Below are 15,335 nucleotides of genomic sequence, written 5' to 3'. Positions count from 1 at the left end.
TAAATGTTAAGTTACTATATGACCCAACCATTCCACTCATAGGTATCTACCCAAAATAAACATAATGAAAATATGAGTGCACGCAAATACTTGTACACAAATGTTTAAAGCAGTGTTATTCAAACCAGTCAAAAAATAGAAACAATCCAAATTTCCATCAACTGATGAATAAACATTATGTAACATATCCATACAGTCATATCCATACAGTGAAATGGCCAATATATTCAGCAATAAAAAGGAGGGAACTACTAACACATGCCATAATGTGAATGAACTTTGAAAACATCATACTGAGTGTAAGAAGCCAGAGGCAAAAGACCATCTATTTTACAGTTCCATTTATATGCAATGTCTAGAAAATACAATTCTAGGAAACAGATTAGAGGTTGTTTGGGACTAGAGGTGGGAAAGGAAGTTGACTGTAAATGGACATGAAGGATCTTTTTGGTGAGATGGAAAATATAAAATTGTATTGCAGTCACGATTATACAACTCTATAAATTTAGTAAAATTATTGAATTATACACTTAATATAAGTAAACATGATACATAAACTGCCACTTCAATAAAACTATTAGAAAAATCAAATATGAATAGGATCCAAAAAAGTATGTATATAAATGAAATGTTTATAGTAGCTTTAATCATAATAGCCTAAAATTAGGAACAACCAAAATGTTCATCAATGATAAATGCATAAATAACTTGTCATATAATACATATAATAAAATACTATTCAGCAATAAAATGAAATAAATTACTGACACTTGAAACAAAATGAATGACTCTCAAAAGCATTATGCTAAGTAAAAGGATCCAGGCACAAAAACTGCTTACTACATAATTCCAATTATATGAAATTCTGGAAAAAGGCAAAATTATAGCAAGAGAGTAGATTAGTGGTTGTTGCCAGGTGCCAGGGCACCTGTAATCCCTCAGGGGAAGGATTACAAAGGAACTGTTTGGAATGGGAATACTTTGTATTTTGATTGTGGTAGAGGTTTTATGATTGAATACATTTGTCAAAATTCATTAAACTTTACACTTAAATTGGTGAATTTTGTTGCAAGGAAATTATACTTCGATAGAGGTAATAAAAAGCACAAGGAATGTTCTTTATTGGGAAAACTGGAATGAAAGCATTCTGATTTGGAGATACACATTATAAAATATATATATCGGGGGAGGAGCCAAGATAGCCGAATAGGAACAGCTCCGGTCTACAGCTCCCAGCGTGAGTGACGCAGAAGACGGGTGATTTCTGCATTTCCATCTGAGGTACCAGGTTCATCTCACTAGGGAGTGCCAGACAGTGGGCGCAGGTCAGTGGGTGCGTGCACCGTGCGCGAGCCGAAGAAGGGCAAGGCATTGCCTCATTCGGGAAGCGCAAGGGGTCAGGGAGTTCCCTTTCCTAGTCAAAGAAAGGGGTGACAGACAGCACCTGGAAAATCGGGTCACTCCCACCCGAATACTGCGCTTTTCCGATGGGCTTAAAAAACGGCGGACCAGGAGATTATATCCCACACCTGGCTCAGAGGGTCCTACGCCCATGGAGTCTCGCTGATTGCTAGCACAGCAGTCTGAGATCAAACTGCAAGGTGGCAGCGAGGCTGGGGGAGGGGCGCCCGCCATTGCCCAGGCTCGCTTAGGTAAACAAAGCAGCCAGGAAGCTCGAACTGGGTGGAGCCCACCACAGCTCAAGGAGGCCTGCCTGCCTCTGTAGGCTCCACCTCTGGGGGCAGGGCACAGACAAACAAAAAGACAGCAGTAACCTCTGCAGACTTAAATGTCCCTCTCTGACAGCTTTGAAGAGAGCAGTGGTTCTCCCAGCAGGCAGCTGGAGATCTGAGAACCGGCAGACTGCCTCCTCAAGTGGGTCCCTGACCCCTGACCCCCGAGCAGCCTAACTGGGAGGCACCCCCAGCAGGGGCAGACTGACACCTGACACGGCCTGCCAGCCGGGTACTCCAACAGACCTGCAGCTGAGGGTCCTGTCTGTTAGAAGGAAAACTAACAAACAGAAAGGACATCCACACCAAAAACCCATCTGTACATCACCATCATCAAAGACCAAAAGTAGATAAAACCACAAAGATGGGGAAAAAATAGAGCAGAAAAACTGGAAACTCTAAAAGGCAGAGCGCCTCTCCTCCTCCAAAGGAACACAGTTCCTCACCAGCAACGGAACAAAGCTGGACGGACAATGACTTTGACGAGCTGAGAGAAGAAGGCTTCAGACGATCAAATTACTCCGAGCTACGGGAGGATATACAAAGCAAAGGCAAAGAAGTTGAAAACTTTGAAAAAAATTTAGAAGAATGTATAACTAGAATAACCAATACAGAGAAGTGCTTAAAGGAGCTGATGGAGCTGAAAACCAAGGCTCGAGAACTACGTGAAGAATGCAGAAGCTTCAGGAGCCGATGCGATCAACTGGAAGAAAGGATATCAGCGATGGAAGAGGAAATGAATGAAATGAAGTGAGAAGGGAAGTTTAGAGAAAAAAGAATAAAAAGAAACGAGCAAAGCCTCCAAGAAATATGGGACTATGTGAAAAGACCAAATCTACGTCTGATTGGTGTACCTGAAAGTGACGGGGAGAATGGAACCAAGTTGGAAAACACTCTGCAGGATATTATCCAGGAGAACTTCCCCAATCTAGCAAGGCAGGCCAACATTCAGATTCAGGAAATACAGAGAACGCCACAAAGATACTCCTCGAGAAGAGCAACTCCAAGACACATAATTGTCAGATTCACCAAAGTTGAAATGAAGAAAAAAATGTTAAGGGCAGCCAGAGAGAAAGGTTGGGTTACCCTCAAAGGGAGGCCCATCAGACTAACAGCAGATCTCTCAGCAGAAACTCTACAAGCCAGAACAGAGTGGGGGCCAATATTCAACATTGTTAAAGAAAAGAATTTTCAACCCAGAATTTCATATCCAGCCAAACTAAGCTTCATAAGTGAAGGAGAAATAAAATCCTTTACAGACAAGCAAATGCTGAGAGATTTTGTCACCACCAGGCCTGCCCTAAAAGAGCTCCTGAAGGAAGCGCTAAACGTGGAAAGGCACAACTGGTACCAGCCACTGCAAAATCATGCCAAAATGTAAAGACCATTGAGACTAGGAAGAGACTGCATCAACTAACAAGCAAAATAACCAGCTAACATCAAAATGACAGGATCAAATTCACACATAACAATATTAACTTTAAATGTATATGGACTAAATGCTCCAATTAAAAGACACAGACTGGCAAATTGGATAAAGAGTCAAGACCCATCAGTGTGCTGTATTCAGGAAACCCATCTCACGTGCAGAGACACACATAGGCTCAAAATAAAAGGATGGAGGAAGATCTACCAAGCAAATGGAAAACAAAAAAAGGCACGGGTTGCAATCGTAGTCTCTGATAAAACAGACTTTAAACCAACAAAGATCAAAAGAGACAAAGAAGGCCATTACAGAATGGTAAAGGGATCAATTCAACAAGAAGAGCTAACTATCCTAAATATATATGCACCCAATACAGGAGCACCCAGATTCATAAAGCAAGTCCTGAGTGACCTACAAAGAGACTTAGACTCCCACACATTAATAATGGGAGACTTTAACACCCCACTGTCAACATTAGACAGATCAACGAGACAGAAAGTTAACAAGGATACCCAGGAATTGAACTCAGCTCTGCACCAAGCGGACCTAATAGACATCTACAGAACTCTCCACCCCAAATCAACAGAATATACATTTTTTTCAGCACCACACCACACCTATTCCATAATTGACCACATAGTTGGAAGTAAAGCTCTCCTCAGTAAATGTAAAAGAACAGAAATTATAACAAACTATCTCTCAGATCACAGTGCAATCAATCTAGAACTCAGGATTAAGAATCTCACTCAAAACTGCTCAACTACATGGAAACTGAACAACCTGCTCCTGAATGACTACTGGGTACATAACGAAATGAAGGCAGAAATAAAGAGGTTCTTTGAAACCAACAAGAACCAAGACACAACATACCAGAATCTCTGGGATGCATTCAAAGCAGTGTGTAGAGGGAAATTTATAGCACTAAATGCCCACAAGAGAAAGCAGGAAAGATCCAAAATTGACACCCTAACATCACAATTAAAAGAACTAGAAAAGCAAGAGCAAACACATTCAAAAGCTAGCAGAAGGCAAGAAATAACTAAAATCAGAGCAGAACTGAAGGAAATAGAGACACAAAAAACCCTTCAAAGAATTAATGAATCCAGGAGCTGGTTTTTTGAAAGGATCAACAAAATTGATAGACCAGTAGCAAGATTAATAAAGAAAAAAAGAGAGAAGAATCAAATAGATGCAATAAAAAATGATAAAGGGGATATCACCACCAATCCCACAGAAATACAAACTACCATCAGAGAATACTACAAACACCTCTATGCAAATAAACTAGAAAATCTAGAAGAAATGGATAAATTCATCGACACATACACTCTCCCAAGACTAAACCAGGAAGAAGTTGAATCTCTGAATAGACCAATAACAGGAGCTGAGGTTGTGGCAATAATCAATAGCTTACCAACCAAAAAGAGTCCAGGACCAGATGGATTCACAGCCGAATTCTACCAGAGGCACAAGGAGGAACTGGTACCATTCCTTCTGAAACTATTCCTATCAATAGAAAAAGAGGGAATCCTCCCTAACTCATTTTATGAGGCCAGCATCATCCTGATACAAAGCCGGGCAGAGACACAACCAAAAAAGAGAATTTTAGACCAATATCCTTGATGAACATTGATGCAAAAATCCTCAATAAAATACTGGCAAACCGAATCCAGCAGCACATCAAAAAGCTTATCCACCATGATCAAGTGGGCTTCATCCCTGGGATGCAAGGCTGGTTCAATATATGCAAATCAATAAATGTAATCCAGCATATAAACAGAACCAAAGACAAAAACCACATGATTATCTCAATAGATGCAGGAAAAGGCCTTTGACAAAATTCAACAACACTTCATGCTAAAAACTCTCAATAAATTAGATATTGATGGGACGTATCTCAAAATAGTAAGAGCTATCTATGACAGACCCACAGCCAATATCATACTGAATGGGCAAAAACTGGAAGCATTCCCTTTGAAAACTGGCACAAGACAGGGATGCCCTCTCTCACCACTCCTATTCAACATAGTGTTGGAAGTTCTGGCCAGGGCAATTAGGCAGGAGAAGGAAATAAAGGGTATTCAATTAGGAAAAGAGGAAGTCAAATTGTCCCTGTTTGCAGATGACATGATTGTATATCTAGAAAACCCCATTGTCTCAGCACAAAATCTCCTTAAGCTGATCAGCAAAGTCTCAGGATACAAAATCAGTGTACAAAAATCACAAACATTCTTATACACCAACAACAGACAAACAGAGAGCCAAATCATGAGTGAACTCCCATTCACAATTGCTTCAAAGAGAATAAAATACCTAGGAATCCAACTTACAAGGGACGTGAAGGATCTCTTCAAGGAGAACTACAAACCACTGCTCAATGAAATAAAAGAGGATACAAACCAATGGAAGAACATTCTATGCTCATGGGTAGGAAGAATCAATATCGTGAAAATGGCCATACTGCCCAAGGTAATTTACAGATTCAGTGCCATCCCCATCAAGCTTCCAATGACTTTCCTCACAGAATTGGAAAAGACTACTTTAAAGTTCATATGGAACCAAAAAAGAGCCCGCATCGCCAAGTCAATCCTCAGGCAAAAGAACAAAGCTGGAGGCATCACACTACCTGACTTCAAACTATACTGCAAGGCTACAGTAACCAAAACAGCATGGTACTGGTACCAAAACAGAGATATAGATCAATGGAACAGAACAGAGCCCTCAGAAATAACGCCACATATCTACAACTATCTGATCTTTGACAAAGCTGAGAAAAACAAGCAATGGGGAAAGGATTCCCTATTTAATAAATGCTGCTGGGAAAACTGGCTAGCCATATGTAGAAAGCTGAAACTGGATCCCTTCCTTACACCTTATACAAAAATCAATTCAAGATGGATTAAAGACTTAAACATTAGACCTAAAACCATAAAAACCCTAGAAGAAAACCTAGGCATTACCATTCAGGACATAGGCATTGGCAAGGACTTCATGTCTAAAACACCAAAAGCAATGGCAACAAAAGCCAAAATTGACACATGGGATCTAATTAAACTCAAGAGCTTCTGCACAGCAAAAGAAACTACCATCAGAGTGAACAGGCAACCTACAGAATGGGAGAAAATTTTCGCAACCTACTCATCTGACAAAGAGCTAATATCCAGAATCTACAATGCACTCAAACAAATTTATAAGAAAAAAACAAACAACCCCATCAAAAAGTGGGCAAAGGACATGAACAGACACTTCTCAAAAGAAGACATTTATGCAGCCAAAAACACATGAAAAAATGCTCACCATCACTGGCCATCAGAGAAATGCAAATCAAAACCACAATGAGATACCATCTCACACCAGTTAGAATGGCAATCATTAAAAAGTCAGGAAACAACAGGTGCTGGAGAGGATGTGGAGAAATAGGAACACTTTTACACTGTTGGTGGGACTGTAAACTAGTTCAACCCTTGTGGAAGTCAGTGTGGTGATTCCTCAGGGATCTAGAACTAGAAATTCCATTTGACCCAGCCATCTCATTACTGGGTATATACCCAAAGAACTATAAATCATGCTGCTATAAAGACACATGCACACGTATGTTTATTGCAGCAGTATTCACAATAGCAAAGACTTGGAACCAACCCAAATGTCCAACAATGATAGACTGGATTAAGAAAATGTGGCACATATATACCATGGAATACTATGCAGCCATAAAAAATGATGAGTTCATGTCCTTTGTAGGGACATGGATGAAATTGGAAATCATCATTCTCAGTAAACTATCACAAGAACAAAAATCCAAAAACCACATATTCTCACTCATAGGTGGGAATTGAACAATGAGTACACATGGACACAGGAAGGGGAACATCACACTCTGGGGACTGTTGTGGGGTGGGGGGAGGGGGGAGGGATAGCATTGGGAGATATACCTAATGCTAGATGACGAGTTAGTGGGTGCAGCACACCAGCATGGCACATGTATACATATGTAACTAACCTGCACATTGCGCACATGTACCCTAAAACCTAGAGTATAATAATAATAAATTAATTAATTAATTAAGAAAAACACAGTATATGACCATTTTCAAAAAAGATATATATGTATCATATATATGATATGTATTATATATGATGTATATATATGTTCTGTCAAAAACATGTAAGGAGGTAGAAGGTTTGTCCTCATTTTTTGCATAAAGTATCTATTCCATTGGTGCTGAGTCATTAAGTGACCAGATAAATAATTTAGAAATAAAAGCAAAACAAATGCTAAAAAAAAGCCCACGTCCATGCTACTGTGTATAGGGTTCCTTTGTGAGTTGATAAAAATGTTTATGATGAAGAAACTAAAAATTGCTAAATTGTACACACAGGGTGAGTTTTATGGTATGTGAATTGTACCTCAATTTTTTAAAAAAGAAACCCAAGGTCATCAAACATGCAGTACAAGGCCTTTTGTTTGTTTTTTGGTTTTTTCCCTTATTCACAATATAGGTTTGAAATGGAGAAGGCAGAGAATAAACAATGAGAGAAATATTTTGAGTAGCTTTTTATTATGAAGTTTATTTTTGGCATGTAGCTATTAAATAAAATAGGTATTACAATAAGCTAAATTTTATGTACTGGAATGTGTTACTGCTATCATTAATGTGATTAACTGCTTTTAAAATTCCCAGCCAAAATTAGTTTTAATCATAAAAATAAAGAATACTACCTGTTTGTTTTTGAAATTCCTTGCTGTCCGTAGCCACTTGAAGGCACTTTCTGGTACAGTAGATGTCTATTGGTTAAGTGAGTCTGAGGCTTTAGTCTGGGCATGATTGATTCAATATGATTATAGTTGAGGCATAAGACCTACAGAAAGAATATCTTATTAATCAGAAATCCTAGAAATTATTAAAAATTGTATGGATAAAACTTGGAATATACCACATAATTTAATAATATATTAGTGCTAAAACAACAAATGTTTATATCCTAAATAATCTAGATTTAGTTTTCAATGTATTTTTAATCTGACATTCTGGGAAATTACAGTACTTCACATGGAGACCCTAGAAAGCTCCTCAGCTTTCTCAATCTGTTCTCCTGATTTCTCCAAACCTGACAAGGATGAAAAATTTTTAGTCGAAAAGACAGCTATTTGCCTATGTTTAAAAGGCCTTAGTAGATGGCTGAGTCAAGTAAATAATACAGGAGGCTATAAGGCCGTTTAAAGAACCTTGAAGCTTCTTTCCATATCTGCCTTCAATCCCATCTCTGACTACAGAGGAAAATTTACTAAATATGTGACAATCACATAAAACTGAGGTCAAACCAAAATCACTTTGGAAGGTAATAGTTTTTTCTTGCTTAGTAAAAAACAAACAAAAAAACCCCAAAGAAAATTTAGGAATAATTTATCTACTTTAATAACATGGAAATACCATTTAATCCAAAGTAAAGAATAACTTGCATTGGAAACCTTGAAAGAAAGAAAAATTTGTGAATGACTCACCTTCACATTAGGTAGATAGATTAATCCACTGAATGAGGTAAGATGATTGTTCTGTAGATTCACATTACACACATTTCTAAATTGGTCGACTGGAATCAAATCCACTGTTCTGAATTTAGACAAAGTAAATACAGTTATTATTTTAATAGGACAGGAAAATATAGGAAAAGGTGAGTTCCTTCACATACAGCACCAAAGACTTTTAAAAAGTCTCACCTGATAAGTATAAAAATAATTAATGTAAAATGAATTGGTTAAATGATCGGCTGAATATACATTTTGTTGGGTACACATGCAAGAAAGTGACATAGAATTTTGTTGCTTTCAAAAAAACACATCTATTACCATATAAACATAGCACTATTATAGAAGAAACTTGTAAAAGAGACATTTCCACTTTCTTTATAAATTCACATATATGTTCATGAAATCATAGTGAAGTTGATATTGTAAATCATAAGCTTTTCAGGTTATAAACTTCAGATTATATATATTGAAGTAGGTCATTTCTGAAATACCAGGAAGTGATTAGGGATGGGAAAGGAAAGGAAAAGCAGGTAAGGTCTTTGAACATAGAGTTTCTGTGGTATCTTCTGGAAACTTTTATGGCATTCCACCCTGTGTGAACATTTTGGTAATTAAACAGAATGCTTGATTCCCAGTCTATAGCTATATCTTCATTTGAGCGATGACAGAGAAGAGCATAAAACTACATCCCTTTCCTTAACCAGTTCTCTAAATAAATCCTAAACTTGAAGTTACAATTATGACATACTTATACCCATTAATAAGTCATTCATTCATTCAACATATTTTCATTAGTATTTCCTAAGTGCAGCGGATATGTTTGGAAAGGCTACAAGAAAGATGAAAGAAATGTTTCAGCCCCCAAGAAGTGGGAGCCAGAAAAATGAAAATAAAGAGGAGAATTGCTGTGATAGAGTTAGCATCTCTATCATACCAATGTAATGGCATTTCAGGGAAATAAAATCTATTTTAAAAAGTCAAGGATGACAGCACGGAGGAGAAAGATCTTGAGATGATATTTGGAGGATTTATAGGTATTTGTCGAGCAAATTAGCAGAAAAGAGTTCTAGGCAGTGCAACAGGAAAAACAAAGGGAGAAACAAACATGAAAGAACATCTTATGATTGAGATTCAGTAACTAGAATATTTCAGAATTTCTGAAGTATGAAGTATCATGGGCAGTAAAGAAAAGGACTACAAGAGATAATAATGGACAGATAATAGTCTTTTTTTTTAAGCTGCCTGGTGTATTTTTATTTTATTTTATTTTATTATTATTATACTTTAAGTTTTAGGGTACATGTGCACAATGTGCAGGTTAGTTACATATGTATACATGTGCCATGCTGGTGTGCTGCACCCATTAACTCGTCATTTAGCATTAGGTATATCTCCTAATGCTATCCCTCCCCCGTCCCCCCACCCCACAACAGTCCCCAGAGTGTGATGTTCTCCTTCCTGTGTCCATGTGTTCTTATTGTTCAATTCCCACCTATGAGTGAGAACATGCGGTGTTTGGCTTTTTGTCCTTGCGATAGTTTGCTGAGAATGATGAGTTCACAAAGGAATTTTTAATTTTAGGCTGGGCACAGTGGCTCACACCTGAAATCCCAACACTTTGGGAGACTGAGGCAGGTGAACCACTTGAGCCCATGATTGGAGACCAGCCTGGCAACATGGCATAAATGCTGTCTCCACAAAAAATACAAAGAAAATTAGCCATGCTTGGTGGCGCGTGCCTATAGTAGGAGGATCGATTGAGCCTACAAGGCTGAAGCTGCAGTGAGCCATTTTTTGAGACCCCATTTCAAAAAACGCTCATTACTTAGCATGAATCTTTTCAGTTCAGTAGATAATTTTATGAATTATTGATTATATTTAGATAAGTTGTATAAATGTCTAAGCTTCAGAAAAATGATAATAATTACATAATGTAATTACAATGTAAAAAGGCATATAATAAAATGTTTGTACCTAATGGATGATGAAGTCCAATTTAGTTCTTGAATTTGCTTGAAGTTGGAATGTCCTTGTCGTTCTGCAATCATGTCAGAAGTAAGTCTACCACCAAACAAATCTTTTGCACTCTCAGTCTCTGGTGGTTCCTATATGAAGATATTTAGAAAATGATGTCCTGTCTTACAGATGACTAAATTACGTAGTTCTCTGGTTTTAGGTAAAAATTCAGTGGACTCATTTTTCCAGATTCCTCCTACTAAGTAGAGCTAAATCCTGTGCATTATATATGAAACAAACATAGGCAGGGCAAGGTGGCTAACGCCTATAATCCCAGCACACTGGGAGGCCAAGGTGGGAGGATTGCTTGAGTCCAGGAGTTCGAGATGAGGCTGGGCAACAAAGTGAGACCCTGTCTCTACAAAAAACAAAAAAGAATTAGTCAAGCACCGTGGCACATGCCTGTAGTTGTAGCTATGCGGGAGGCTGAGGCCAGAGGATGTCTTGAGCACAGTTCAGAGGCTGCAGTGAGCTATGATCATGCCACTGGATTCCAGTCTGAGTGACAGAGTGAGATCCTGTCTCTAAAATTTTTTTTTAATTAAAAAAATTAAAACTAAACATAAGAATACTGAAAGATGTGGAGAAGAAGGCAGACCAGATAGGTACCTCAGGACCTGAGGAATGACATCCTGGATTTTCTTTTTGCCTCATAATGTCTACTGGGTGCTAGAGAAGCTAGAAACCCAGAAATGACAGTAAGGAAATAACAAGACAAAGTCCACAAAAAGCCTGCTCTCTCTAATCAAAGGATCGAGAAAGGGGAAGCCTAGCACAGCAGAAAACTTTAGACAATAACAAGCCTACTCCTGCTAAACCCTGCAGAATAAACTGTGGCCCCAACTTCATGCCCACAAGTAAAAGCAGAATGGGCTGCTTAGACTTTCACCAGTGCTCATCTGTAACAAGGCACTTCTTCCTCATCCACCTGCTGAGTGGGAACCTGGATTTTCATCCCTCCTCAGCAGTAACACATGTCCCCACTCCCTACATGCAAGTGTTATTGTAGATAACATGGGGAGTTTGGATTCCCACTTCCACCCAGTAATAATGAGTTATCTGTGGAGCATCAGTTAGGTATTCTTGTCTCTCCCAGCCCGGATGAATCAGTGAAGGATTCTGGGAAATAGTAAGAAGGAGTTCCTTCCTTCCCAGCCAGAGTAAATCAATGGAGGCCTGGTGGGGAGCATGAACTCCAACTCTAGCCTAGCAGTTAAGGAAGAACACACCTCCAGGTTGTCAACAGAGGCCAAATGGAGGAATTTGAACTTCTATCTCCCACCTGACAGCAACAAAGTTGTTCCTCGTCTTCTCACTGGTATAGTGCCAAGGGAGGCTTGCTAAAATAGATTTAAATAAGACCCACATAATACCCCAAATGTCCAGAATAAAATAAAAAGTATGTCATGCCAAGAACCAAGAACGTCTCAACTTGAATGTGAAAAGACAATCAACGGATGCCAACTTTGAAATGACGCAAATATTTTTAATTGTCTGATAGGCATTTCAAAGCAGTCAAAGGAAAAATGCGCAACAAGCAATTATGGACATACTTGAAACAAATGAAAAAAACAGAAACCCTTAGCAAAGAAATAAGTGATAGCAAAGCAATAGAAGATATGAAGAATGAAATGAAAATTTTAGAATTGAAAAATACTGTAAAAAAATAAATGCAATGGATAGGGACTCAATAGCAGAGTGGAAAGAAAAGAGAAAAGAATAACTAAACTTGAAGACAGAACAATAGACATTACCCAGTATGAACAAAAGAGAGAAAATAGACCCATAAATAAATGAGCCTCACTTTACCAAGATGGACATATCCTGTACTTGTGGAACCATAAAAAAGATTTAATATTGGTATCACTGGATTCATAGAAAAAGAAGAGAAATAATGTGGGGCTGAAAAAGTATTTGAAGAAATTATAACCAAAAATCTTCCAAATTTGTCAAAAGACATAAACTAAGAAGCTAAGTAAGAAGCTAAGCAAACCTCAGACAGGAAAAAAAACCCAAATCCATGCAAGGACACATAATAATAATCAGAATCAAATTTCTAAAAACTAATGACAGAGTAAAAAGGCATGAAAACAGTGACAGAGGAATTAAATCTTACCTATAAAGGAAAAACAGTGTAAGTGACAGCAGATTTCTAATCAGAAACCATGGAAACCAGGGAATGTGGCATGACATTTTCAAGTGGTGAAAGAGAAACATCAACCCAGAATTCTATATCCAGAGAAAATATCATTCAGAAATAAAAAGAGAAAGCAAGACATTCTCATAGGAAGGAAAACTAAGCAAACTGTTACTAGCAGAACTACCCTAAGAAATGACTAAAGAAAGTTCTTGAAATGGAAAGAAAAAAAAAAGGAATCTTGGAATGCCAGGAAAGAGGAAAGCACAATGGAAAGAGTATTAATAAACTTCCGTTCTTTTCTTGATTTTTCTAAATTATCTTTGATTAGTTGATGTAAAAAAACTATAATATTGTCTCATTGGTTCTCAATGTATATGGTGAAAATATTTAAGTCAAATATAAACAGGAGAGAAGAAATAGACTGGAAGGAAAGTAACATTTCTACACTTTACTCAAACTGGTAAAATGTCAACACTAACAGACTATAGTAAGTTATGTATATGCATTGTAATAGAACAACCACTAAAAAAAAACTATATGAAGAGATACACTAAAAAACACTATGGATAAATAAAAATGGAATTTCAAAATGTGTTCAAGAAGCTCACAGGAAGGCACAAAAAAGAAAACAGAAGAAAGATAAAGGAAACAAATAAACAAGAAAACAAAATGGCAGACGCAAGCCCTAACAGGTCAGTTGGCTATAGTAAATATAAATGGTCTTCGTTCATCAATTAAAAGATAAAAATTAGCTAAAAGGTAAAAGAACATGATCCAACTCTATGTTGTCAACAAGAAACTCACTTCAAATATAACAATATATGCAGGTTGAAAGTAAAAGAATGGAAAAAGATATCCTAAACATTAATCAAGAGAAAGCAGGAGTGGCTTCATTAATCTCAGATAAAGTAAACTTTGAAGCAAAGGAAATTACCGGAGTCAGAGAGGACATTACCTACTGATAAAACGGTCAGTCCACCAAGAAGACATAACAGTCCTAAACGTGTATGCACCAACAACAGAGCTGCAAAATATTTGAAGCTAGATTCCCCAGTTATTTTAGCCAATGATGTAGGTATTGCTGAGAAAGAATTTTGTAGACATAATTAAAGCTCCTAGCAAGTTGACTTGCAATAAGGAGATAATCTTGAATAATCTGATGGGCCTGATTCAAACAATTGCAAGGATTTAAAAGCAGAGGTAAGGTTCCTGAAAGAAAGAATTTTCCTGAAGAAAATCCACTCATGGACAGCAGCTTTCATCTATGCCTGTGAGTCCCAGCCTGTCCATAATCTTCCCTTCCTGATGGCCTGTCCTATGGATGTCAGACTTGTTTAGGCAGTCCCCTCAATTATTAAATATTCCTTGATATCTATATTTCTATATATAGACATAGATATCTCTATATGTATATCTATATTACTAGTTCTGCTTCTCTTGTTGAATCCTCAATAATAAAATCTCAAAATAAGTTTTAAAAACATATTAAGCCTGGGGGGAGAGGGGAGGGATAGCATTAGGAGATATACCTAATACTAAATGACGAGTTAATGGGTGCAGCATACCAACATGGCACATGTATACATATGTAACAAACCTGCACATTGTGCACATGTACCCTAAAACTTAAAGTATAATAATAATAAAATTAAAAAATAAATAAATAAATAAAATTGTAAAAATAAATAAATAAAAAATAAAAACATATTAAGCCTTAGAAATACTATTGCTTTTGTGTTTTTCATAATTATACAAGCAACATTTGATTAATGTCCTCCTAAATCAGGGTTTGACAAATGTTTTCTACAGTTTTCCTGTAAAGAGTCAGTCAATATTTTAGCCTTTGTGAACAATAGCTTTTCTGTTGCTATTTAATTTTGCCACTGCAGTGTGAAAGCAGTCACAGATTATATATAAGCAAACAGGCATGGATGTGTTCCAATAAAATTTTATTTACAAAAATAGGTGGCAGGTCACATTTGGCCCAATGGCTACTGTTTGACATCTATTTCAGACAAATGGTTTGAACTTGATCTAAATTAAACTGGTAAGTCATTTGATCTGCTTTTACTCAAACTCCCTTCTTTTTTTCTAATCTGTTAAAACTTCATATCTAAATTGAGAATATGTATCCTTAATGCAAAAAATAATCTTTTACAAATAAAAGTATATAGGAACAAAAGATAAAATGAAAACACAACTACCCAAATTGTTCTTTGGTTCTTCCTAGTCTATGCCCTCCCTTGGTTTCTACTCCCACTCCAAAGAAGACAATGTAATTATATGTCTAGAGAGTGTTGGACAGAGAATGAGCCTCGGGTGCCCATGATTTACCATTAAAGAGTCACGTAACTTGGAAGAAGTCATGTAACTTCTCTAGAGTTCCTTGTGTTCACACATAAAATAAAGGATTTGAACTATGCCATTTCCAAAGTTTATTTATATCTCAGACACTCTAGCATTATATATTACTGTACTACCTACCTCTGC

General features: G+C 37.2%; 1 protein-coding gene across 5 annotated transcripts in view; it reads right to left on the bottom strand.

Annotated features, from left to right (window-relative positions):
* The window catches only part of LRRC9 (leucine rich repeat containing 9), a 154,716-nt gene that overhangs the window by 45,428 nt on the left and 93,953 nt on the right, over positions 1-15,335 (bottom strand). For all 5 annotated transcript variants that reach the window (XM_054447570.2, XM_054447572.2, XM_054447574.2 and 2 more), the window contains 3 exons: positions 10,664-10,794; positions 8,663-8,771; positions 7,880-8,019 (listed from right to left, as the gene is read on the bottom strand). In XM_054447570.2, coding sequence (XP_054303545.2) covers positions 7,880-8,019; positions 8,663-8,771; positions 10,664-10,794 — 380 coding nt within the window. The remainder of the gene's footprint in view (positions 1-7,879; positions 8,020-8,662; positions 8,772-10,663; positions 10,795-15,335) is intronic.

The sequence above is a fragment of the Pongo pygmaeus genome, chromosome 15 (assembly GCF_028885625.2).
Source record: "Pongo pygmaeus isolate AG05252 chromosome 15, NHGRI_mPonPyg2-v2.0_pri, whole genome shotgun sequence".
NCBI classification, from domain to species: Eukaryota; Metazoa; Chordata; class Mammalia; order Primates; family Hominidae; genus Pongo; species Pongo pygmaeus.
This window is presented reverse-complemented; position numbering and strand designations above follow the sequence as displayed.